The 26,455-nt window shown below is 41.2% G+C and overlaps 1 protein-coding gene across 1 annotated transcript in view; it reads right to left on the reverse strand.

Moving 5' to 3' along the window:
• Positions 1–26,455, reverse strand: part of EFCAB6 (EF-hand calcium binding domain 6) — a 119,496-nt gene that overhangs the window by 17,189 nt on the left and 75,852 nt on the right. Inside the window, 8 exon segments of the mRNA XM_075145488.1 lie at positions 4,042–4,230; positions 8,137–8,332; positions 11,419–11,574; positions 20,589–20,699; positions 22,260–22,378; positions 23,420–23,516; positions 25,931–26,037; positions 26,039–26,173. Coding sequence (XP_075001589.1) covers positions 4,042–4,230; positions 8,137–8,332; positions 11,419–11,574; positions 20,589–20,699; positions 22,260–22,378; positions 23,420–23,516; positions 25,931–26,037; positions 26,039–26,173 — 1,110 coding nt within the window.

The following is a 26,455-nucleotide window of genomic DNA, read 5'->3' on the forward strand; positions in this document are numbered from 1 at the left end:
ACTAGTCCTGGACCTCAGTCCTGGCACCTGGAGGTACAGTTCTCACGGTGCCAGGCTTCAAGAAGAGATGTGAACTTGCTGTACTGGGGGGGAATCCTCTCATGGGTACTGGTCCGAGGAGAAGTCAGGAAGAGCATCAAGGATGAACAATCAAGCTTGCAGTTTTGCAGGCAGGGTGATTAGATGGAACAGGCTGAAAACAAAATGCACTCAGCTGGTGAAGAAGGCACTCTGCAGCATGAGACACACTGCAGAGAAACTCAGAACAGGAAGCTAAATACAAACAAAAATGGAGAATTTAGTGTGAAAACAGAAAGTTCAGGATGAAGCTAAATCAAATGCCTGATTTCATATTGAAATGTTCTGCAAATTTTCCTGCAAAGAAGTCCTGGAAATCCATCTGATTTCCAAATTTCATCATTTTAGATGAAATCACATTTTTTAAAAAAAGGCTTTGCTGAATATGTTTCTAATCACCCCAGTAATTCCCTTTGTCAGCTGAAAGACACACAGGTCAGCAAACCCCTTGTTATTTCAGTTCCTGCCCTTGAGCAGGCACAAGCGATGATCTGTCCCTTCTCTCTGTCATCTCCTCAACCTGACCTGCTCTCTTTCTACTCACTGCTGGATTTGACAGGTGAAGGTTTACTAAGCTTACAGCGAATCTCTTGGCTCCAGAAAGGCTAAACAACAAATTGTTTGGCCCTGATCATAATCCCTCCTTTCCCCATATACTCCCCACTGTAGTGCAGCTGTGCTGATCCTGTATGGACACCTTGCTGTTCTGGACCTGACCAGCACGCCCTGAACTATCGCTTTTAACACGTTCTTTACTTTTCCCCCCTTCCACATCTGAAATAGCTCGCAGTGGGGAAGGACATGCAAGTACATTTTCTTTTGGGGGAGTCTGCATTCCCTAATGCAGCTTTCATTAGGCTGGGCTGCATTAGCCACTTATTTTAATGCAGAAGAGCTCCACTCAGGCCTTATTAATCACAAGACTGTCAGGTCAGTGTTCATGATGCACATTCCCAGCTCCAGGACTTTTACAAATATCGTCAGAGCGTCCACTGGTGGTTAATAGCATCACACCTAAGACAATGTCCTCTCTGTCTCCTTCCTCAGCTCTTCTGCAGTTGGTTAGCAACATCCCAGCTAAGTGCCATAACCTTGGTTCTTTCTCATCTGAATATTAAGATGCAATTGTATTGCTTAAAATACTTTACATTTCTTTAATTCTATTTTTGTATAGTATAGCCCTACAGCTCTTCGGAGCTGTATTTTAGTGGGCCTCCTGCTCCTATACAGCTGCTGTAGTGTGTATTCTAGAGAGTTAATCAAAGTGTAAAGCTCATCAACATATGTCAAAGCCATCAAAAGATCCACGTGACGTATAAAACATTTAGAAATAATTTCCGCAAGATTTTTTTCATCTCCCCTGTTCAGCTGTTTTCTAAGGGAAAAATACAACTTAAACCTGTATGGCTTTTGGTTTGTGAATGTTTGCCTTTGTGGTTGTGGGTTTTATTTATGAGGTGCCATTTGAGACAAAAGTCATCCCAGGCTCATACTTTACTAGTTCAGTAAATTTTCCATACTTTAATGATCAAGCTGCATACTTTACTTGTTACTTTTTAATATACTTCAGTGATCAAATTGTATAGCGTAATGATCAGTTTTCCTAACGTGCCTGAATGAGTTGCATACCTCATTAATTTGGATACATACTTTACAGGCCAAAATTGTAGCGTGTTTGGATGAAGTGAATAATTTAACAACCAGCCTTCTCTCAGAACCTGCACAGGAGCCCAGGAATACGTGTGAACCCAGGGTGGGATGAAATTGCAAAGGCGTGGGAAATTTTGGGTTGAACCCAAAATGAAAATACGAGATTTGAGAGCATCTGGAAGCTGAACCAGCGCTGTGAACCTGGTTCATATTTGTTTTGTCTTTTCAAAAATGTTCCCTTGTGGATTAATTTGAGATTTTAATGATGGATTTATCCCTTCCACCCCTAACACAGCACAGAAAACTGTTCAAGGTGAACGCTCAATATTGAAAAAAGCAGTACAGGCTCCAGTCCTGCCATGGACGGAGTACCTCCTGAAAGATGTGGAGGTAGCTTACTTTTTTGCTAAGCTGAGGTGGAAAGTATTCGGGGTCTTACAGGACTAACTGTTAAAGAGACGTCATGTTAAAACGTACGCTCTTGCAGAGTTTGATCCCAGGAATTGTGCAGCTTGTCAAGTTGTTGAGGAGGCTTAGCACCTACTTTGAGGACGAGAAGACGTTACAGCAAAACCTTCCCTAACAAAAGCAACTACCTATTCTAAAGTTAACACGAAAGCTTGCTGGCAGGTCAATATTACAGCACACAAATACATTCTTAAAATAATTATACAGATATTTTATATTTCATACAATTGGTTTTTGTGCTGGTATGACTCAGTTGAAAATTGAATTTATATCAGCATAAAAGCAGGAAAGGGGGAAATGCGGCATTTTCTAACCTGTACAAAGTATTCCACTGTTTTACACTTGAGAACCATGTAATCTATTATATCTGTAAAGATTGCATTTTAATTTTAATAAGCTGAAAATATAAATATTTAAAAATCCCCAACTATTTTTTAAATAACTATAATTAAATGTAGTCCTGCCACCAAGGACAAAGTAACAGTTGCACTACTATAAATATTAATGCTAAATTTACAGAGAATAAAATACATTTAAGCAACCTTATAAAATTTTGAATAAAGCTCCACTTATAATAAGCACTTTGGTAAAGCTATGCCTACTGGTAACCGGTACGTATAGATAAAGTCTTTAACCTGCTACAAAAGCCTATACACATCACAAGCGTTTGGAGCTGTTTATGGGTCCTCCTTCATTCGAAACCTGTGGTCCCTCCTCCTCCTCTCATGAATCACTCAAGCCCTGCGATTATTTGAAGCCTGACAGACTTTGACTCAGGACATGAAGAAGCTGAGACAGATCTCACTGGTTTTCCAGCTTCTACTTTATGACACAAGATTTAATCACTGTATAGCTCTATGCGGATTTGTTTAGCACAACATTCTATTATCACCATGGCAATAAAGTGGTAGGCTTTTTATATGGTTTTCCATTGGGTGATGATTATTATTTTTCTCATTTTATTTGTGCTTCAAGCATATACTTTTGAAAATGAAACAGTTACTTCTTAGAACATAAGATGCAAGTTAATACTCACTTTTTTTTTTTTGTTTAGAACTGCTTTTTATCCAGCTAGTAACCAGCTTTCACATCCTTAGCCAAGTTCAGAAATGAGCTGTAAGGTAATGTGGTTTGGACTCCTGCACCCTCAGCTCTACTTACACCTGCTTCCCGCTAGGTAAGGCAGACTAAGAGGGGAGAAGCCAGAGGAAAGGGAAGGACTGTGAAATTAAAATAGGACAGAGACTTCTTTAACTTATACCTGTTGATAATGGTCCTGCAGTCTGCACCAAGTGAACGACTCCAAGAGAGGCACTGTGGACATAAACCTCTGCCACAGAGAAACAGCAAGTCTAGTTTTATTTGAGTTGTTGCGACATGCATATTCAGAGCATCAGAAAACTCTGTCCATGACTGCAGTCAAGATTTTCTCTCTTCCTGACTAATCTCTGTGTTTGACCTTCCTGCTCCATCTACACTGCTATTACTGTTTGGCACCAAGAACCTGGTGGGCTTCCCACTCCACTCGCTTTTCTGTCCAGCCCCTGCCAGTCCATCTAGACAGGTCAGGGATCATTGGGCATATTTGGATATCCCACATCCTATGTCCCCCCGTCGGGGCAGTCTGGCTGTATCCGTGGTCATGCTTTCAGTTTGCCAGATGTACAGACCTAAATCTACACGAGTGCAAGACTTAACTTCTGAGGCAAGGGCTTCAATGGAGTTCAACAGAGATCAACAGAAAGATATGTGAATTTTGCATGCTTAGTTAGTCAGGCAGTCACTTCTAACACATCAGATCGTATCTTTTAAAGAAATATATTAAAGCTTGGTAGCTCTTCTTACCTTTATGAGGTGGTTTATGTTTTTCAGGAAAACTTTCCAGTCTACTGTAAAGTCTTCACAAAGGTTAAGGTTCTTGAGAAGATGCCTGAACTGCTTGTCTGCTAATTTAAAGCAGAAATAGTCAAGTACTTGTCAAAATTCCAGTGCTTTAATTACTCCAGTGTCGTCTTTATCAAATAGAGAAAATGCCTGAGAAGCAAGAATTCAAATTATTTAAGCAACCTTAGACATTCCAAAAGAGAAGTCTTTTTTAGCAACCATTTAGCAGTTCACATGGAAATACCTGAGACGCAATATACCTTTTACTTGCAGGTATTTTACACGTGAGGAAACAAAACACATTTCTCAGAACCTCACTTAGTTTGAAGCTTTCCTTTCTTTTAAAAATGAGATGCAATTGTTGAAATAAGCCAAAAATAGCCTGGATTTCTGTACCACATGTAAATATAAATATGGAAATAAACAACAACCTACAGTAAAAGCAAAAAGGCATTGTATCAAATATTGAAACATTCCAGAAAATGTAGTCGATAAGACAAGAGAGGAAAAAAAATATTTAAGGGCTGCCCTAAATAATTTTAATTAAAATATTTTAAATTAAACTCACCTGAGCATATTTAATTTGCCTTTTGTTTCCCCCCTCCCGCAATAATTGTCCCTTTGTCCTTGGCAGGGCAAGTTTGTTTTCGACTCCCCAAAGGACTTGATAGTCCTTCATCCTCATTAGCTCCAGCTCATCCTGAAGGTTTACTTGCTCTCTTCTCGTCCTCCCTTGCACAAAACGCCCAGCCTGTTCTTCGTGGGAGTTTTCCAAAGGTTTCCCAGGGGAAACAGATTAGGTTTAGCACAGTTGGAGCAGAAGGCATGCAAGAGTAGTCCAAATGAATGGCAGAAATCCCAAGGTCTAGAAAAGTTGTGGGTCATATCCACTGTCATTCTGCCTGGCTGATACTACTTACCATGCCTCCTTGTTTTATTCTGCCCCTTATTTATGATGCTGCACATATAAATCACTGATGCCATAAATGTAAATGAATATTACACCTTTCAAAACTTCAGGTTAAAGTCCTATTAGTCTGCTAACAGCATAGCATATTGGTGTAATACAGCAATTTTTATGTTTTAGCATTAGAACTGTTCTAAATAGTGGGTTTAAAAATGTATATTTTAATGTATATGAACCATGTCTACTGGCAAAACAAATGCAACCATATCCAAAGGACATTGGAAAGGATTTCTTTGATCAATAAAGAGGATTCTGTAACTTCTTGATATGAAAGTTTCATCTTTGCTTACATACTGAAAGTGTTATGGAAAAAATAAAGCATTGAGTATATCGTATGCATTGTACCGAGTATGGTGAAAATGAATGGGAAATGATTATACTGACAGAGAGGACCCACCTGAACTCTTAAACTATTTGTTATGAAGCTTCAAAGGTCTGTTCAGTTGTAGAAATGTCATGGATGGGATGTAATTTTTTTTTTTCAACTGGCTGGACTCTAGGAACTGTGCTTTCAGATCTGCCTCTTTCTAACAAAATATTTTGTTATAAGCTTATGTCATTAGAGTCACCCATCACATAGGTGGCAGCAACTATTACTCAAAAAATGGCTCAGAAGAAAATTGAGAACTTCCTTATTTTCTCATAGAGGGGAAATGAGAAAAGTTCTGCTTTTCCATAGCATGGTGGACAAAAAGTCTGGCTCTCCATGGAGAAAATCCCTTGGTCCCTGAAGTTATATTAACCACCAGATGGTATCCTAAAAGACTAAATGGATGATCTGTTCATGCCAAAAGTTGTTTTCAAATCATACCCTCAGCAGACAAAACTGTGACCTCCTACATTCCTAAGACACACAGGAATGAGAGGACAGATACGGGATCCACCGGAGGGTACTGAGGGAGCTGGCGGAGGAGCTTGCCGAGCCGCTGTCCATCATTTACCATCAGTCCTGGTTAACTGGGGAGGTCCCGGACGACTGGAGGCTTGCCAATGTGACGCCCATCTACAAGAAGGGCCGAAAGGAGGATCTGGGGAACTACAGGCCTGACCTCGGTGCCGGGGAAGATTATGGAGCGGTTCACCTTGAGGGTGCTCACAAGGCATGTGCGGGACAACCAGGGGATCAGGCCCAGCCAGCACGGGTTCATGGAAGGCAGGTCCTGCTTGACCAACCTGATCTCCTTCTATGACCAGGTGACCCGCCTAGTGGATGAGGGAAAGGCTGTGGATGTGGTCTACCTGGACTTCAGTAAAGCCTTTGACACTGTCTCCCACAGCATTCTCCTAGGGAAGCTGGTGGCTCATGGCTTAGACAGGTGCACTCTTCGCTGGGTAAAAACCTGGCTGGATGGCCAGGCCCAGAGAGTTGTGGTGAATGGAGTGAAATCCAGTTTAACGGTGGCCGGTCACGAGTGGTGTTCCCCAGGGCTCAGTACTGGGGCTGGTCTTGTTCAAGGGACATGGTGTAGTGGGTATGGTGGTGTTGGGTTGATGGTTGGACTCGATGATCTTAGAGGTCTTTTCCAACGTTAATGATTCTATGATTCTATATTGTCTTCTACTAAAATTCAACAAACACTAATCTGTGCTATTGAATTTATCTATTTCTTATTTCAATAATGCAGAGCACAGAAAGGATTTCTCCCCCCTTACTATGAAAAATGTAAAGTGATTATATAAATATTTCAGTATCCTGTTCAATAGTTAGTCTATCTGGCCAAAAATGGCAACGCAGCCCCAATAAGTTTACAAATGTCACAGGAGTCTCCAAATAGTGTGAAAAGACATTTCTATAAAGAAACAGCATCTCCCATGGTACTACTTTTTTTTGGGTGCTTGTACTAGTGACATCACTAGTGACGTCTTTGTTGGAAGCCTGTGTTATTTTTAACTGCAGGACAGAGTCCACAGATTGAGATTTCAGAAATGCAGCCGTTGATGACAGGGAGTTTCTACCCCCATCGTCTTCCCAGTCACTGTTCCCTTCCCCTCCCTTGTGCGGGCAGCAGCTCTCCCATGGCCACGCGCAGCTGGTCAGGCTTTTGTCAGGTTGAAGTTCCCTGACCCGGGTTGTTGGGCAGGAAGACAAGCACTGGTTTTGACACAAGGCAGGCAGGAGGACCACATCGCTGGGGATACGGGGGTAGCGAGACCATCTTTGCAGGCGTAAGCCCGCGTCTAAAACCGTGAGCTTAAACTGGACCTGAAACTGCAGGTGCAGATGAGATGGCTCGAGAGTTCTTTGTGATAGGAATGTTTCCCTCAAGGTCTTTTCGATTATTCTTTCCCATGCTTGAAAACAATCTTACTGCGGCATCAAGAATTATTTAGTCTAGAGGCTGCTGCATTTCAGTAGACTCCAACACAACAGTCTAAGACTGCTTAATATTACAGCGTCTTTTCATCTAGGGCTTTCAAAATTCTAGAGAGAAGTGGTTATTTTTATTGTTCTCATTTTACAGGTGGGAAAACCAGGAAACTTGCTGCTCAACACCTTACCTGTCTGTGTCAGAGTCAGAAGTGGCTGAGCGCGTAAATGCAGGTAGCTGCAGAGCCCCAGCTGACAGGTGCTAGCTTCTGCAGCCACTATAATGTGCTTACACCTGATCATATGTCTGTATCCTCAGCTGCTACATGATCCTTTCATCTCATGCTGATAAAACCATGATGCCTGCCTGCAGTAGCACATTATATCTATGTATAATAAGTCTCAGCTTAGGAAGCTCAACAGAGCTGTTTGAAAGATGTGATATTTACATGCTTGGGACACGATTTACAGACAATTGGAGGAGGAAAAGGGGTTTGGGGAAGAGAGGAGGGGTCTTGATAATTTGCTCTTTTCTTTTTCCTTTCCAATCCTTATCTTCACAAGCCCTCTAGGCTTGATTTGATATGCTTGTTTTGTGGAGTTACCAGAATACAATCAATTAAAAAATCTGCAGTTGTCTGAATGTGCTATTTCTACATAGGCCAAAGTTGTTGGTAGCACTCAATTAATAGCAGAAAAGTTTTGAAGCCTTTGGGTTAGTCCCCAGCCAGGCAGAAAATAATAGAGATTAAATAAGATGCAGTGACCACATGAAATTTACCTTGTACAACAAATCATAAGATGATGCAACTATTTCTTTTATTTTAATTAGGGTCTGTTCTAAGCTGGGCACTGCAAAGCTTGCAGGTGGTGTAGCCTGCTTTTGTCTCTGTTGGTATTTAGATGCTCTGCCATCATCAATTGCTCTCAGGAAATCAAAATAAGAGAGCTTGCTGTCATGAATGCTGATTCCTAGGCTAAGAGAAAAACAGAGAATGAGATATCAATGATTTTAAATAATTATCTCACTGTTGTCTGTACTGATTAATTATTATGATGTATTATTTGTACTGCAGCAGCGCTTCAGGGTATGCTTGTGCTGTCAGTGTATAAATCCTGTTAGTTCCAGCCCAAGCTCCTTCTCAGGTCTAAGCCACCCATCTGATCAATTAGATGCAACCACACTCTCGGATGCAGATCCAGGCCAATCTCAAGATGCTCAGGAGGAGACCTGCTAAAGCCTGGGCCCAAGTGCACAACCTTCCAGTCCATCAGCATTAATTTTGTACTTTTTAAACACAGCACAGTATTTTGATCACAACCTAGTGCTGAGCTTACCATCCCCAATGTGGCCGGAGGACATGTAGGGTCCCAACCTTGTCCTTGAATTTCCTTTTCATGTCACGGTGTAAACACAGTCTAATAGACGCTGTTGAGGAGTAGATGGTCCTTGGGCTAAGTGCTGGCACTTTCCCTTGACTTTCTGCTTTACAAAAATACCTTTGATTTGCAGACGCTGAAGTGCTGCTTAAGCCTCCCAATATGTCAATTCTGAGAGAAAGAAGCAGAACCACATACAGCCTGGTAAGCTGTTACCAGACACAAGCCAGGACATCGAGTACCACTCCATGATAAGTTTCGTACCAGCACAGGTCTCTACTCACTCACGATTTCTCTACCACATGGGAGGAAACCAAACCAAACCATTCCACACAATGCTTCTCCTTATGCTTGTGACGGAAGGGCTTACCTTCCTTCTCAACCTGTACTTCACTCTGCATGGTTTGGCAGGCCACTAGAGAATTATTTTACAGGTTTTTGGCAGGACTCAGCCTCTCTGTGTCTCAGGCACTGGCCTTCGGTGTGTCCACCGAGCTGCACAGAGGGCTGGCACGTTTGGCCCAGCAGCTGCTGCCATTGACTCGTGTCGTGCTGTATCCAGTGAGGGTTTCTCTTCTGATCACTCGTGGTCAGACGGCACCTGGGAGCCCAGCCCACGGGCTCTCCAGGCTGCACTCGCAACTGGCCAAATTTCTGTCTGTCAGCTGAAACGTCTGCTGGATCACAGACACTGGGGAATTTCATGTTCTGTCACATCGGAAATTCAGTGGGTTACAGAGCTGACTACAGATAGCTCCAGGTAACAACAGTGAATGTATTTTTGCATCAAATATCAGCATGGGGAAAGATGAGCTCTTGCATATGATTTGGGGAATTTTTTTTTGGAGAGGACTTTGTTACCAAACTAAAATAATTTTTATTCAAAGATGGTTTACCATAAAGAGACTGGAATTAAGGCAAGCTTCACATATGCAGAAAATATGTGAAAATGAAAGTTATTTAGCATGAAAGACTAAGACGAGATGAATAGCACTAACCATTACATGAAAAGCTACTTTCCTCCAATGTCCTGTGACTTGTGACCATTTAATGAAAAGACACCTGTTTTAAACAACGACTTCAAACCTGTCTAATGAGCTTGTAGAGTTCATCACCACAAAGGATACAATAGCAAGGGCTTGCTCTGCTCTCGCTTACCCAGTATAAAGCCCGTGCAGTCAGTTTATGGAATTTCCTACCATTGAAAGACAATCAGAGAGTCTCCAGACTACAGTATATGTTGGGTGGTTTTGATACAGATCCATTGGCTCCCATGGAATTATTCCAGATTGACCTTAGAGTTACCATCTATGGAGAGTTTTTTAATAGACTTTAATAATTTTATAGCCAATTATCAGAACTATAGATTCTTTACACACATGTATTAGGTAGACATAGATTCCTATGCTGCAGGGGATAGGCTGGACTTTTTGTAGTCTTGCATTCAGCTTTTTTGTTAGAATTATGGTCAAGGCAAGTCCTGGAGAGCCAAGACTTGACAGAAGAGATGGCCCCACTACACAACCCTGATTTTCTTGTTTAAAACTGAATTACTGTAATGTACTTTTATCATCTGTTTCCACAGTAAATCACTGGGGGCCAATGCCTCAGCTACCAATCACCAGAATATCCAGTTACAAGAATGTCTAATTAATGGGGAGAGCCAGTAAAACAAAGAGGAAGCTTTATAAAACAGGCTGGAAAAGAAATTAACTATAGACCCCATATCTGCTAGTAAGAAAAAAAATATTCAAGAGCCCTGATTTTGCATCTTGCAGCTGCACAGCACTCCCACATACTACCCGTGTCAAGCTGGCTCCGATATTGGAGACAGTGTGTGGAAAGGAAATAATCAACACCATTTCAGCGGAGAAATAAATTGCCAAGTGGGCATTAAAATTTTAGTAATAAAACTAAATGCATATGCTAATCTACTCTGTATTATTTAGAAAAGACTGTTTTGGATCAAGAAAGGAATAATCTGCACAAAATTACAATGAATGGAGGTGTTTATCATCAAGAGGTCTTTGAGAAAGAAACAAGCAGCAGATTTCTATTAAGGTTTCAATTCATAAAAAGTTGATCACCCAATTAAAGGTGAACTGTGAAAAGACTTGGTTAATTTTATTTCAAAAAAGAGTCTGGTCTGGCAGGTTCTGGACAAAAAAACCCAATGCTGCCAGGCATATGACCTTTGGAGGACTGTTTGGTGCAGAGAACCCCAGTTACCGAATGTTGGAGCAGGTCCTTTGTGTTCTTCAGCCTCTACAAAAGAGATTTTTCTTCTTACTTATATTAACACAGAGAATTAAAAGCATCATTTTGCATGGCAGCACCATTGGATCATTTGAAAATTATTGCTATTTTATAACCTGATTTAATTCTGTTTCTATTCTGAGCAGGATCTGTTTCACACACTTGCTCTATTAAATTGAAATTAAATAAATAAAACAAACTAGCAAACAAATACACATACTCAAAGCATACTTTTTAATGTGAGAAGCCGTTTCACTCTCATTACCTGCAGAATCAATGCATTACCCAACAAGATTTTTCACTTATATGCAGTTTTAAGCATATCCATTAGTTTTAACAGAGCTTCTTATATGCGTAACACTAAGTAGAATCTTACAGGCTTTGCTGGGTGTGATCAAAGAGGTGCTTAGGAGATAATCATACAAACCTGTTTAGAAGACTACTGAACTGATCATGATCAAGGTAATAGTTGAATTTTTCTAGTATCCTGTGCAGGTCACATACTGTTACATAGCCATCTCTATTTTTATCCACTTTATGAAAGGCCTTATTGAAATCTTGGAAGTAATCCCTAAATTTATTCCTGAAAGAGAGCAGATGTTTATTTTAGCTCCTTTGTTAAATCAGATAAAAAGGATACAAACAAATATACAAAATAGGGGTGGAGGGGCAGAGAAAGATTTTGAGCTTATTTGTGTGTGGTAAGTTCATATAATTTATTCAAAGACTGCCAAATTGTTCACAAATAAACCTCAAACCCAACATCCCCCCCATTTAATTTGCACATGGAATTGCATAGCTCAAGCCTCCCATTGTAAACAAATGCTCCTTGGGTGATTAACTGGTTACTCTCCCCATTCAGAACTACAGCTCCAAAAGATAGTGCTCTCTTTTAAAGCCTGTACAGATTGGAGTTACAAAATATTTAGTACAGCTTTTAAAATGATAAGGGTTTGGCAGCATACTTTCTGCAATTTGAGGCTCCTGAAACTTTGACATAGTGAGAACTATTTCAACAAAAACACCTGAGCAAAATCTGGAGTAGCGCAGAGCCTGATCCATGGCCAAGGGAAGAAGTGCAGAGCTTCTGCTGACTCACGTGGACTTCGGATCAGCACCTTAAAACCTCTCTGAGATATTTATCGTTTCTTACACATGATCAAATTCAGGCCTCAAAATCTTGACTCTTCCTCCCACTTTATTTTGTCACTTATACCTCACTGACATCAGGGACCTTTTGATCAAACTTTGGAAACCCAAGCCGTATCCCTCTCTGCCTTTTAATTCAAGAAAAGCCTCTCCACATTTTGGCTCAAGAGGACAAGGCAAGTACAAACATCTCTCCTTACTGCATGTCTTCAACTAGCAAAGTCACTTAAGATTAATGTAAGTTAAAATAGTTGTGAATTACGTCTTGATGCAGATTACCAAGTATACATAAGTTATCTGCAAGATGACATTACAAAATGATACCCTTATGGCAAAACTGACAAGTTTGGATCTGGGTTAATACTTACAACTGCACTCCATTTGCTCTGGGATTGCTTTTTCTGACAGCCCTAGAGTACAGAGTGTGGAGGCTGGGTTCGTTAGAGAGTCAGGATTTGTAGTATAAAAGGCTTATTACAGTGATAACACAGTTCAACAGTGTAACTGGCATAATCAAGCACGATTCATTGCCTCAGCCTCTCACCAAGTCTGTCTGTGGATCTAACAGCTCAGACCAGCTCACTCTGCTCCTTGTTAAGCCACCATCAATCAGTCAGCACCTGAACCTCACATTTTCTCCTTCGTAGGAATAGAATCACAGAATAGTTTGGGTTGGAAGGGACCTTTAAAGGTCATCTAGTCCAAACCCCCCACCATGGGAAGGGACATCTTCAACTAGACCAGGTTGCTCAGAGCCCTGTCCAACCTGACCTTGAATGTTGCCAGGGATGGGGCATCTACCACCTCTCTGGGCAACCTGTTCCAGTGTTTCACCACCCTCATTGTAAAAAATTTCTTCCTTATATCTAGTCTAAATCTACCCTCTTTTAGTTTAAAACCATTCCCCCTTGTCCTATCACTAAAAAGTTTGTCCCCATCTTTCTTATAAGCACTCTTTAAGTACTGAAAGGCAGCAGCAAGGTCTCCCCAGAACCTTCTCTTCTCCAGGCTGAACAACCCCAACTCCTTCAGCCTTTCCTCATAGGAGAGGTGTTCCACCCGCCTGATCATTTTTGTGGCCCTCCTCTGGACCCACTCCAACAGGTCCATGTCTTTCTTGTGCTGAGGGCTCCAGAGCTGGACGCAGTACTCCAGGTGGGGTCTCACCAGAGCAGAGCAGAGGGGCAGAATCACCTCCCTCGACCTGCTGGCCACGCTTCTTTCGATGCAGCCCAGGATACGGTTGGCCTGCTGGGCTGCGAGCGCACATTGCCTGGTCACGTCCAGCTTTTTGTCCGCCAGTACCCCCAAGTCCTTCTCGGCAGGGCTGCTCTCAATCCCTTCATCCCCCAGCCTGTATTGATGCCAGGGGTTGCCCCGACCCAGGTACAGAACCTGGCCTTGTTGAACCTCATGAGGTTCACACGGGCCCACTTCTCAAGCTTGTCCAGGTCCCTCTGGATGGCATCCTGTCCCTCAGGCATGTAATCAGTTGTTATAAGGCTAACACAGGACATGCTAAATCTCATATTCTTTTTAGCAATACTCAGTAAGTCTTTTCAGAGCTCTACAGACTCTTACGGATCTCCTCAGAGGCGTCTGCTCTCAGCTGCAGTTACTGGTGCTGTCTTTCCCAGCATTACAGAATCCTTGGTTTTCCAACTGTTTCCAAGAAGCTCTAAGTTCAGTACAGCCTCTGCAAGAACAATACATTTTTCTTGCCAATTGTTTCTCTTAAGAATCTGTTCTTTTGGACTTTGCACTTCATATGGACAAAGAGCAATTTCCCCACAGCCCTCAGGGTCCAGGAAACACCATTGTGTGTGCAAACAGCATCACCTACCTTAAAAAATCTTAATTATGATATGACTTAGGTGGGTCGTTAGCAATTTATTATATGCTTCAGACCCATTGTACCTTCCACTGTTATATGGACTAAATTGGGAGTACCGGGACACTCTGCTTAACCAAGTTGCAGCTGGCAAGAAACCATTTTTCAATGATATTCCCCTCAAGTTCAGTGAAAGCATGGATCACTTCTCAGCTTCACAGTTTGTTTGAACTGTCTTTTAACAGTTTTAACTCAGCTCACCATTGTCTTCAGGATATCTGGATACCCTTCATTCCTTACAAATCATTTCAGGTCTGAGCTGCTGAACAGGGCACCATTGCTAGACAAAAATTCTGGGACTCCATACCCAAACAAATAGAGCATTAGTGTATGCCATAACACGTGCTGGTGTTAAATTAAATCCAAATGCAATTTCAGGTTAAGCCAGATACTTACAACAGGTTCAGATGAATCAACATATGGTCTTATCTTTCAGCTTTTTCAGCAGCCTTCTGAGTGTCCTGTACTCTGTGGGGCACATCAGATCATAACACGTTGACATCACTATGCTGTTACCTCTGAAGCGTATGCTGCTAAACACAGAAAACTCTGATCTGAATTGGTCATATGGACTTGGTATGCAATGCCCTTGCTACCCAACAGTCAGCATTGTGTCATCTCCTGTACAGCCTCACCAAACCTAGCCCACTTTGTTTTGAAATAGGATAATACTTTTTTAAAATTGTATTTCCAGGTGTTATGTCATTCTCTGTGTTGTTTTCGAGAGCAGACTCCTTGAATGCTCTAGAAAGTATGTCTTTGATCAGTAATTATTTCTCCAACTTAAACTTTATTGTCAAATTTAATGGTTTTACCTAAAAAAAACCCCACTAAAAAGTCACACTGTTGTTATATTCTGGAAGCTGGTCTTTCTTTTGCCTACTAAGTGGTTTGTCTCAGCTCTGACCATAACAAATCAATAAACAAATATGTGACATCTCTTACGATCAGAGAGCAGAGCCAGAGCTCTGCTGTCTCAGTCTGTGCTTCAAATCCTGGTGTTGACAAGCACCCTAGAAACACAGGCCACACATTTCCATTGATTATTTTTTCAATAATACTGCCTATAAGCCATCTTTTGAAGACTTTGTCTGTCTTCTAGTGCCAATATAAGTAAAGCCAGGAGCTGTCTTTATTAATGCCTTTAACTTGGGAATTCTTTTCCCAGATTTACAGCTCAGTATGTCCATTTTGCGTAGTAACTCAAAAGCTACTTGCACAGATTGTCCGTGTGATATGAACTCTTATGTAACATTTACGTGCTAACATGCCTCTGGACACCCTTGTTATCTTTGTGGATGCATATTTGTAATGACTCTGTTTTATCTCGTTAGCAGTTAAGCTTTTATGTTATTTCTCTGCCCTTACATTTGCATTTCTGTCTAATCCTACTTCTCAGGCCCTCTTGGATACTTTTTTCCGATTGCCTACTGGTTTTCTCTCTACTTGACGACTTCAGTATCTATTTAAGCAGCCACAGTTGCTTCAAGTGAATGGCTTTTCCTACACTGTCCTGTGAAAACTCAAGAATGGATTTTAAGCCTAAAGGAAGTCTTTGAAAGCAGAATCTCCTGTACAGTGGTCTAAAAATGCATAGTGTTAAACTCCTGTCATGCAAGGAAGTTTGCTTGGATCCAGCAGAAGAATCGGAATTCGTAATTTTTGTAAAAATTGATTAATACGTGTAAAAACATATGCAGTTCTTTTACCTGAAAATATCCTTTATAGGACAGTGTCTGTCCTGAAACATATACTTTCTGTAGCTGCAGGGATTGCCCTCTCACCCTGGCTTGGTTTCATGCCATTAAAAACTTTGATAGCTCCTACTCCTGTAATATTCCAGAAAATAGTTGTGAGCTTCCTTATGATTAATCTAGCCACTGTATACAGGTTTCAAAGCATGATGTGAATCTTTCCAAGGAAACTGCAATATTGCCAGTGTGTTTTAGAGTCTCTAAAAGCCCCTAAAGAGCTATCACCTTTTCTCTCACTTTCAAATCTCTTTTTTCTAGTTAATTCCTTCCCCTTTTTCACATTCTGCTCCTGTTACCATGTGGTACTTGGTTTATACTCAAAGCAAGACTTGTACTGGAAAGAGCATAGAAGTATGCTGCAGAGGGTGCACATCAGTCAGAGTGCACTTGCATCGCACTCAAGCTGGCTTTACTGCCTTGAATCTCCATGTATCTAATTACTGACGAACCAGCTCAGACTCCTTCAACCTCCTCTTAGATATGAGACCCTAGAGATCCAACATCTGCTAATTACATCTCCGAGTTTTAACTTTTATTACGTTCAGAAGCCTACAGACTTTCCAGCAGAGACACAAATCTAAAATCTCCTGACAGAGGGTTTGCTTTTTTTGAGTTACTGTAATGTGCCACAGCTTGGAAACCATGGCTTTACAGCGATTGCAAAGGGGCAATGGTGGAGAGAGAAGGATGGGTGCTGAGGCCCAGCAAGAGACTAAGAGAGTCACACCTTGGAAGCAGGATGCAGCAGCCTAAAAGCCAAAAACAGCTGACCACCCTAAGGGCACTTTGTGATTTCAGTGAGAGATTGATCTCCAGCCCCGGAAGACCATTTAGCACTGCTCCTTCCATTGTGCAAGGGTGTGCTTTGAAGGTGTGATATGGTCCACATTGTACCCTCATTGCAGAAAATTTCTGGAACCCTTTTCAACTCTATGTTACTTTCAGTGCCACTCTTCATCACCACTATCATGTTCCACTTAAATCTTCCCAATGGACGTAAAGGCTGAAGTAAAATCAAAACAGATTTTGAGATTCATATTTTTGGAAAATTGAGGCATTCAACATTTTTGGACTGATAAAATATTTCCAAGCAGTAATTATTCCACTCGCAGCAGTAAATACGTGCGTGGAGAAAATGAGGATTAAAACCATAGATCAAGCAACATTGACAGAAAATAATATTTTCTTGCAAATGTTTTGTATTTTTCTTGAAGAGCTGGAGAGCCACTGTTCAATGTCTGTTTCTAATTTGGGTGATTTGTTCCTGTGAGTTACAACAAAAGCAAAAGGAAAAAAAAAGCGCACAGCAGTATGTTTTGAATTGTAAGATGTCCAGAGCTTTTGTCTGCCTCACAGTGTGTAATCACAGGGCACTGAAACTGCTCCAAAGCTGTTAGGGTGAGGTTCACAGCCCTTGCAGAAAGCCAGAAGAAAGGGCACAGGCTGGATGCAGCCACTGTGCAAATAGAAATGAGAGGGCTTAAGCAAGATCACAGAACGGGGAGTGGGTGCTGCTCCCAGTGCTGCTGAAGTGGGTCCTATAACCAGCAAATTCACACCCCAGGCAAATACCTCCTCCCAGTCCGAATTTGACAGGTGAAAGGAATCAGTTTTCCCACTCATTGAGAATGAAGTGGGGGCTGAGAGCCACGTGGATCACCAGGGTTAGGTTTTGCCGCCACTGCATCCATTTTCCTGACCAAGAGCAGATCTCCTTACGCTGACCTTTATGGTAGAAGGGCGGGTGCCCACCCGCGCTTCCTGTATCTCAGCTGCCTTATGTGGTCCCGGAGCGGAAGGCTGACACTCGGCTGGATGGCTGCCTTCACAGCCACCACGCGGATGGATGTCATCCGTCAGACAATGACTCCAGCTTAAGAGTCGTTTATGGCTTTCCCGGGCCTTACGTGAAATCTGAGGAGTTCACAGACCTGGATTCAACTCCTCTTGCACTTCCAGCTTTCCAAGAGAGAAAACCAGATAGGAACTGCTACCACAGGACTGCTCCCACCAGCCAGGAGGCGGGTGAGGAAGTGTGGGAGACGAGAAGAGAACATTCAGAGGAACAGAAAGGTGCCAATAATTGATAACAAGACATACTTTTGCAGACCACGGGCGATTAAGCTGTGAACTCATTCCCAAAGGAAGCTGCAGATGCCAGAAATTTCAAAAGATTAAGAATAGAACTGGAGGTCTTACATATATAAATCAAGAAAAGCCAGAATCTAACAAACAATTAGAACATAATTTTTGAAAGTGATAAAGAAGTCCCATCTGCAGGCTTAAACCAAACTCCGTCACTGCCCAGGATGAGACAGCCCCAGTGCAGGGGGCAGAATATTCCACGTCCATCTGTTAGAAGGCTGCTCCACCTCAACCAGAAACATCTGGCTTTGGTTGCTAGCAGGTAACTGAATCCAGTTATACTTGACCCAGTCTGCCAATTTCTGTTTTCCTGCAAATTATGGTTAAGCAATTGCTATGCACTCATATGTATGTTTTTCTGTGTTTGGTTGCCATATACATAGTTCTATACATAGCTGTTTGTATGGTAGATTCTCAAAAGTAAATAATTCTAAGTGATGTGGACCTGCCAGCATGTCACATCATGAGTATTTTATTTTTACCCAGCATGTCTTCCCCATTGATTTGATTACTCTCCAGCTGCTCCAGGATGAGCATTTGCATCTTTGAGCCACACTGCATAATTTCTGCTTGCAGCACAGCATCTTCCCTACTTGCAGAGTTGCTTCTTATTTATAGCATCGAAGGCAGGGCCGCCTTGCACTTGGCATTGCACTAACAGGAAAGAAATAGAAGGTTCCTGACCAAAAGAGATCTTCATCCAAGTGTAAGACTAGAGATAACTGTTTGGTACAACAAAAGGAGCGGAAGAGCCCAGTATGAGACAGTTAGGGCCTAAGTTTTACATCAGACAGTTACAAATACAGTAATAAGCAATGCCTACAACACAGCAGCTGCCTAACCATCTCTGTTGTATATTATACAATTTTTTACAGGTGGAACGCTCGTTGATACCTGTGGGTGTCATAAGTGCAGTTTATGCCAGAGAGCTGCAATGCAGGTGGGAGAGCTGTGATGCTGAAAAGAAAGGGTAGTTCTACCCTTGATTCTTTCAGCCTATTTGGGATACTGAAAAACAGAATTTAAAAAAGCGGGGAAAAAAGGCAAAAGCCTTAGCTTACAGGCTTCTCTCCGTGTTTTGTGGGGTTTTTGTCTAATGATTTCCCAAGCTGCCTTTCTGCAAGACAAGGCTGCTCATCTTTGTTTATGAGTGTATCACCTTTACCAACAATGTCATGGGGAATTATCATTCTTATAAAAAATAATTTATTAGTTCCTACAACTTCCAGACACTTTCCGAGCACAAAAGAAAGCAAATTTGTGCTCTTGGGGGTATATTTTTACATGTTATTTGCTCCTGAGGGTTTACACTCCTAAATAATAAAAAAAACCCCAGCAGTTCAGGAGAAGAGTGAAAGCACAAGCAGAAAACATGATAAGCGTCCAGGTGGTGTTTATCCACAACCTGGAAATACAAAGTTTTCACAGCACTGTACTGGGGCAGAGGATTCTCCTGCTGCCTCAATCTGCTGGCAGGTGCAGGAATCCTATAGCAGCAGCAGCAGGCTAATCACTGCTGACTCACTAGGGCAAGCATGGATCATTAGACTCCACTCTGAGTAGGATATCATTTTGTCACTTCTTTGTCAAATGCTCTTCTCGGGAGCAATGACCTATTAACTCTGTGAGTGTTGATTTTGTTTGAGGCAGAGACTCCTCTTGCTTGGAGACAAGACGCTTATTTCTGTCATGTGGAGCCAGGGTCCATTCTTGTCAAGGCTGTTTTTTGGTGCATCTACAAAGCTATTTACTAACAATTTAACTAGCTGCTAGACGGATTGAAGCCAACCGTGATTGTTACTTGGCCCTCATCCAAGGGACAGGGTAGGATATGGGACCACAGTGTCCTGCACACCCAGCCATTCCAGCGGCAAGAAAAGCCCCTGTTGAGTGTAATCAGGTGGGTCTAAGTCTGTGTTGCCCAAAGCAATCTGAGAAGAGACCTGCAGGGTGACAAAAACTGCACTTGCTTTTCTCCCTCAATCTGAGCTGACAGCAGCGTTAGGACTGGAACCACAAGCGGAGACGATACCAATAAACAGGCCAGGGAGTGCTCTGGGCACAGAGGCCAGCTGGCACATCTCTGCTAGTGAACCGTCTTAGCCGCCGAAAGGGAGCAGCTGCCTGTAAACTGCCTATTAGGAACAGTCCTTGAAGCTTTCTTGCGCCCAAACGGTGCTGGGAGTGATCAGGGAAAACATTAGCTGACACAGGCCAAAGTGTGACGAGGACTGTTTTGGCAGTCTAGCAGCATAGATGACTGAGTCTGGGAATGTCTCTGGACATTCTGATTTGTCAGTATAGATACTGCCATAAAGTCTGTAAAATAAGTAATATAAGCCATGGAGAATATCTATTTGAAAAGTCTCATAGTGCACACCAAGCTAGGCTTATCTCCAGCAAATCAAGGGAATAACACTATGGTTAAACTTCGACCAGTACCTTCTGAGACTCCTTTTCAGAGTCTTTTTTTTGTAAAATTACATTTGTATTGTACACAGTGTCATCTTAACAAACTAAACACAAACATAGAAAGTTATATATGTAAATAACTTACTTGATCTGCTTTTTAATTTCTCCTAAATGAAGAGCTTTAGTTTACTGTTTCTGCTGCTTTTCCAGCTTTGAATGCTTCTTTTGTTGATTATTATAATGTGCTTGTAAATGTGCATAGCTGTCTTCCGTGATGTGTCAGCGGGTGCAAACTCTATCCCCAGTTTCTGTAAAAATTCTTGGTGAGTAAGATATCCTTTTGCATCTGTATCATACCTTGAAAAAGAAATGCTCTTTTTAAATATTCATGTGTTCTTCATAGAAAGACATTACAGACGTCCTTAAGTGACTTAACAGCTTAAATCTCACTGAATTCCCTTCCTTATAGAGGTGCCATACCACACTGAGAATGAGTGACTTTATATGAGACTCGGAAGATAGGGCTTACGCGTTGTAATCACAGAGTCCATTCTGAAAATACTACCCTGAGGACCAAACTGTCAGGAGTATTCTCTGGCTCTCAGCACTGCTGCCTTTCAGTGTCTGGCTTCAGATGCAAAGAACAGGGCTCCTAAAAATTCAGTCTCAAGTGTCTCAAACTGGTCTGAGATGCTCGGAAGTGTAATCATCCTTCAGAAGCATAGGTTTAGCTTCATAAACACTTTTCATATTTTCTTAGGTATAAACCATTCCATAGGCTTTTTCCCCTGCAGTTTCTCCCCCTGCTAGTGCTCCGATGCATAGTAATGCCTAATTTAGCCTCAGCTTCACTCTAATTCCTTTATTCAAGTTACAGACATATCAGGCACGTAAGAGATTTTAGCTGTTCTATAAAAGGAGTGGCTGATGGGAGTGAAGTTGTGCAGCAGATAACTGCATGAAAAGGATACTCTTCAATGTGCCATGGCATCCATAAGGAATAAGAATGAAAAGTAAAATCTAATGGAGTAGAAAATAATTCAGAGATGAATCAGTGCTAGGAAAAACTATATAGTTGATGCAGTTTGAAACCAAAATGCAATACACTCAGGTTCTATATGTTAGAGTGATTATTTTTTTAAATAGACCTGTAATGAAGGTCTATTTATATAATGTCACATACAGCTGACATCTATGCCATTTCAAACACAGTTTATAGCACAGCTCCTCTTTGTTGAAGGCAGACAAGTATTTTCCCCCACTTCACCACAAATTACTTGTCTATAAAAACATTTCATGGTATTACTTGCCACCTTTACACAGCATGAAATTACCTTACTTCCTTTTGTTATGTATTTGGTATGTAGCATTTTTCTTTTGACTGAATCACTTTTATTTAGGTTGAAAATATTGCAAGCAAATTTAGTGCTCTGGAAAGGGGAGGCTGGTAGCACTCCCTTCAGACAGGTATGCAATGCAGACCCTCCACGGAGCTTCTTGATGGAAGCTTGGTCTGCAATTCCCAGCTGACCCGAGACACTTGGAACTGACTTTCACCCATCACAAATTAAGGTAGGCGTTTGTGTGTATAAACAAAATTGATGAAAAACAAGTTAATTTAACCAGTGACCTAAGGTGCCTTCCGAGAAGAAAATGCACGTTAAACTAAAGGGATCAGTAATACTGAAGCCAAGAGAAAGTCCTATTGGAAACAGATGGATCTAATTGTATTCTTGAGCTTAGTATGATAAGACATAGCCTCCTGTAACACAGTGTCATGGTCTGAGGTCACAATCATAACAAAATAAAAGATTTCGTGTGCAGTGTAAGCTATTGTCATTCGCTGCGCTACCAAAGGCTCTGTAATCCTATAAAAGATACATTCTTGCAAGAGCTAATCATTTAGAGTTGTCATACCTTGCCCAAAGCTGCTTAAATTCTTCTGGGGTGATTGGAATGCCAAATCCGAACAAGACTTTCTTCAAGTCTCTTGGCTGTATAATGCCATTTCCTTCACTGTCAAATTCCTGAAAATTCTGGAACGTAAAAGAAATCATCACTAACAAGAACCAACAAGTTTGACAAAATGTTTGATCTCTCTATAAGCTTAATGAATAATGGGAATTGAGAAAGAAATGGAAAATCATGCGTGTCTGAATTTCATCTTTTAATGTTTTTTCATTTGATTTTTACTGTTTCCTACTTTCCGCTATGGATGTGCAACTCTCAAAGGCTTGAATCGGGATTGACATCACAGGTGTTTAGGTCATGTACTCTGTGTGGAAAGTTTCTTATTGATGGCAAATAAGGGGATATGAGCATGAGAAGCGTGCGTGCAGCTGTGGGTGTGCCCACTGCTGAAGCATGCCAGTGGAAGATGAAGGCACTGGAAAATGGCAGATCTGCAGATTTTCTCCCCAACTTGTTCTATACCTAATAAAAATTAGATTTTGCTTTCGGTTTTGGTTAATTTGGTTTGTTGGGGTTTTTGCCATTCGTATTGTAAACTGAGACTACCAGCACTATTGTCTGATTTACACAAACATTTAATGAAAAAATTATATTCCTTTTTCCTTGTGCTACTCTGTTGTCCAAATATTGGAACTATTCAACAAGTTAAAAAAGATAAAAAGGTGAAAATAATTTTTATAGGACAGTTTTGTGAGAGTCTCTTTGGATGGTGTAAGCATCACAGTCAATGCTTTGCTGCGCTGGGCAACACTTGGGTGTCCGCATAGGGGTAGGTGTGTGTTTGTGTACAGCACGCAGTCAAACAGGCCTCAGATGAAGCCCATTACTACTCTTACAACAGAAACATTAAATGAAACCAACAATAGTAAAATATGAAGAAAGTTTTAGAAATAACTGTAATAGATCTACTACATAATCCATGTTACAAAAATTGAATATTATTCAAACTGTTGATTTTTTTTTTAATCACATAGTAAGTTTTTATCATTAATGAGCTGTTTTGCAAGGATCTCTTTGAATATTTATAGAATCTGAAGATCAACATTGCTTAATGTTCTGAAATCTATTAGTGCTGCTTATTTATTTAAAGAAAACATTCTTCTTACCCTTGCTAGGTCATGCCATCTGGTTCTTGCTTTGATAACAAGGTAGTAATGAGCGTGATCACAAGCTAGCTCTGCATCCGTTATCATCTGTTTTTTTCTCAGAAAAGAAAAAAAAAACAAAACAACTAACTATGTTTTACATTAGTGGTATCTTTAATCTCCACAAGTTTCCTTCCCTTTTGTTGTTCTTCACAGTAGTGGTGGTTTTGTTTCCTAGTTTCTAAGATACCCATTAAAGACTGTTACTTCACATCTGTGTAAACTTAATTCTTTAAATACTGCCTTATTTCCCTAGCTGCAGGTTAGCGAAGATGTTTTAAATTTTGTAATTCCCTATTTATTTTCAAATCAATGTTGTTCAATTCTCCCTCAAACTCAAGAGCCAGCATGGATCATTTATACGCATAGAAGGAAATGTTAATTATCTCAGAAACAATTATATCCTGGAGTGACTCCAGGAAGATTATCCTTGATTTACATCAATAATGTAGATCAAAACTATCTTTGTGAGTCATCAAGACATGGCTAGTAAGTCTGGGGAGTAAGACCCACATTTGCAATTTGAGCCACCATTACAAGTGCCTAACTTTTGGGGGCTGGTGTTTCTGGTTGAATCCAAGCATGCAGAGGAATATGGGTGCCTCAGATTAGGATCCAGCATAGCTGTCGCGCTACACAGAAAGCTGACTAAATCCGTGTGCTACGCAAGGACACACCTACCTGAGAAACGAGGTGACCTTACGTCTCATCATTCTTCTCACCTGAGAAGAGCAGCCCTTCTTTTGGTGCCCAATTCTCTTTAGCTTTTATAAGCACTTCCACTTAGAAAACTGAGGAAAGGCTGGTCATTTCTCTTAACACGCAGCTGCCCACCTCATGCTACATCCTAGCACCGGTTTCTCCTCCAGCTATTGCTTTGTAAGGAACTGCTGCAGACATGGCTTCAGAGCCTGGTTCAGCCGCGCTCAAGGAATATGCTCCCTGGACCAAGATGCTCGAATCAGAGGCAGAGGAATTTTGGGTCTGCACACCAGGTGAGATGTGGTAACTACATCTGACCTACCCACTGAGTTCCTGTACCACCCATGGCATGCGCAGACCAGAACTTAGGTCCTGGAGAACTGCAACACTGTGAACTCAACCGCTTCTGAGCTCCCAGGGCTCTGGGCCTTGACAGCCTTTGCTGAGGGCTCCGTTTGGATTTAGAAACATGAATGCCACGTTAATCTATTTTAGGTGTCTAGGAACCTTCTGAGTTTTCCCTACTCCCACTGCTTGAGAGAAGATTCCATAAGCCTAAACAATCGACCAACAAAAATAGTCTAAAAACTTAGCTGGGAAAATGCAAGTGCTCTTAAGGCTTTCAATCGCTATATATTCTTCGCTGGACTTCTGAAACAGTAATAGTATTTGAAATGAGGAAATTCTGGAGCTAAATCCAAAATGTTTCAATTTCTAGCTAAGTCCAAACTGAAACAGAAATGAGAGCGCAACAGTAATTGGTCTCAGTCTCCAACTGTTAGCAAGACTCAATCATCAACAGTTTCCTTTCTTGTTTTAAACTGATTTCCTTGATTCACTCAGTTGTCCAATTCAGAAAAAAAGAAAAACCAAGCAGATAAATATTACTAACATCAGAGCCAACAGTAATGCTGCAAGAGGCAAGTAAAAACTGGGAAATAAGCCTATGTGTATATATCACATCTTCACTGCCACAGCGGAGATGAGTTGCTGATCAGGAGCTTTTTCAGTCTTGCTGTATCTTGTCATTATTTTTACGAATTTATCTCTGTTTGCATAGTTAAACAGAGTTTCACACTGAGCTTTTAGAACTAATTTTTTAATGCCTAAATGCTATTTGTCATTACAGTTAAGCTCAAACTTTACAATTCCAGACGTTTTAAACAGCATCACTTCTCGCAGGAAGGGAGGCTGCAGCACTATTCTCCCTATCCACCACCCACTCCACAGTGCCTCAGTGCTTCTGTGCACCTCACCTGATCTTGTCTACTCTCAGTGCCCTGGCGGTGTAAAGGTTTGGAGCATGAGGCTTCAGGCTACTGTAACTGACAACAATATTAGTCTCAGAACTGACAGACACCGTGCCAGACAGGTAATACCCTGGCTGCTCCTCAATCCAAAATGATACCTGATTCCCAAACCATGTCCCCAGTTCTGCATGCTTGGAAGATGCAGCAAAGTTGTCCAGTCTGGAGGCTAGCTCAGCTCTAAGGCTCCAACTCAGGCACCAGTATGTATGTTTGACCTTACAGATTTAAGCAGTCCCCAGCGGTAGTTTTGGCATTTTAACCTAGCGGTGGATTCAGTATCTGATTTAATGGAGTCATAAATCACTGAGAACTTGATAAAGCTACCCAGCTTCAGCTTGATAAAGACATATTTTAATACTATCTTTTTTCAATTATACCCAATACAAATTTTCACGCAGCATACTCATTTCTGTAAACACATCAGATTACTGTAGGTAGTACACAACTTTTTCTTTCTTACTTGTGAGATGGCACAAGCTGAGAAGGTACCTCCTTAGTTTCCTGGGTGTGGAACAGTTGACAGAATTCTTGGTAATTTAATGTGGAGGTCAGGTTCATTCCCAACAAAACAATTCCCAAGTAGGCGGAGGAATTCCTTATCTCTAAGACGAAGCAGAAAGCTGTCCAAGAATTGCCGAAAGTCAAGCATGTTGATGATACCATCATGGTTACTGTCTGTTTCACGGAAGGCAGAATAGGTGTCCTAACAAGGAATATTTAACTAAATATATTTAACACACCAACTACATATTTTTAAACATAAATAACAAATGTTTGCTCTAGACTTGTTTTGACAACAGGCAAATATTTTAACGCAGTTTGAGAATACAAAGCATTTATAGTACTGCCTTACTAAACACTTGGGATAGTCCACAGTAAACTGCAGTCTTATTGCTTTCATCTCAAGCATGTACAGAACTGAGCAAAAGTAGGGAGCATCAAAAAGCCACCCCCATACAAATTTACAAATTAACCTCCACTTTCC

This window comes from Calonectris borealis, chromosome 1, assembly GCF_964195595.1.
Source record: "Calonectris borealis chromosome 1, bCalBor7.hap1.2, whole genome shotgun sequence".
NCBI lineage: Eukaryota > Metazoa > Chordata > Aves > Procellariiformes > Procellariidae > Calonectris > Calonectris borealis.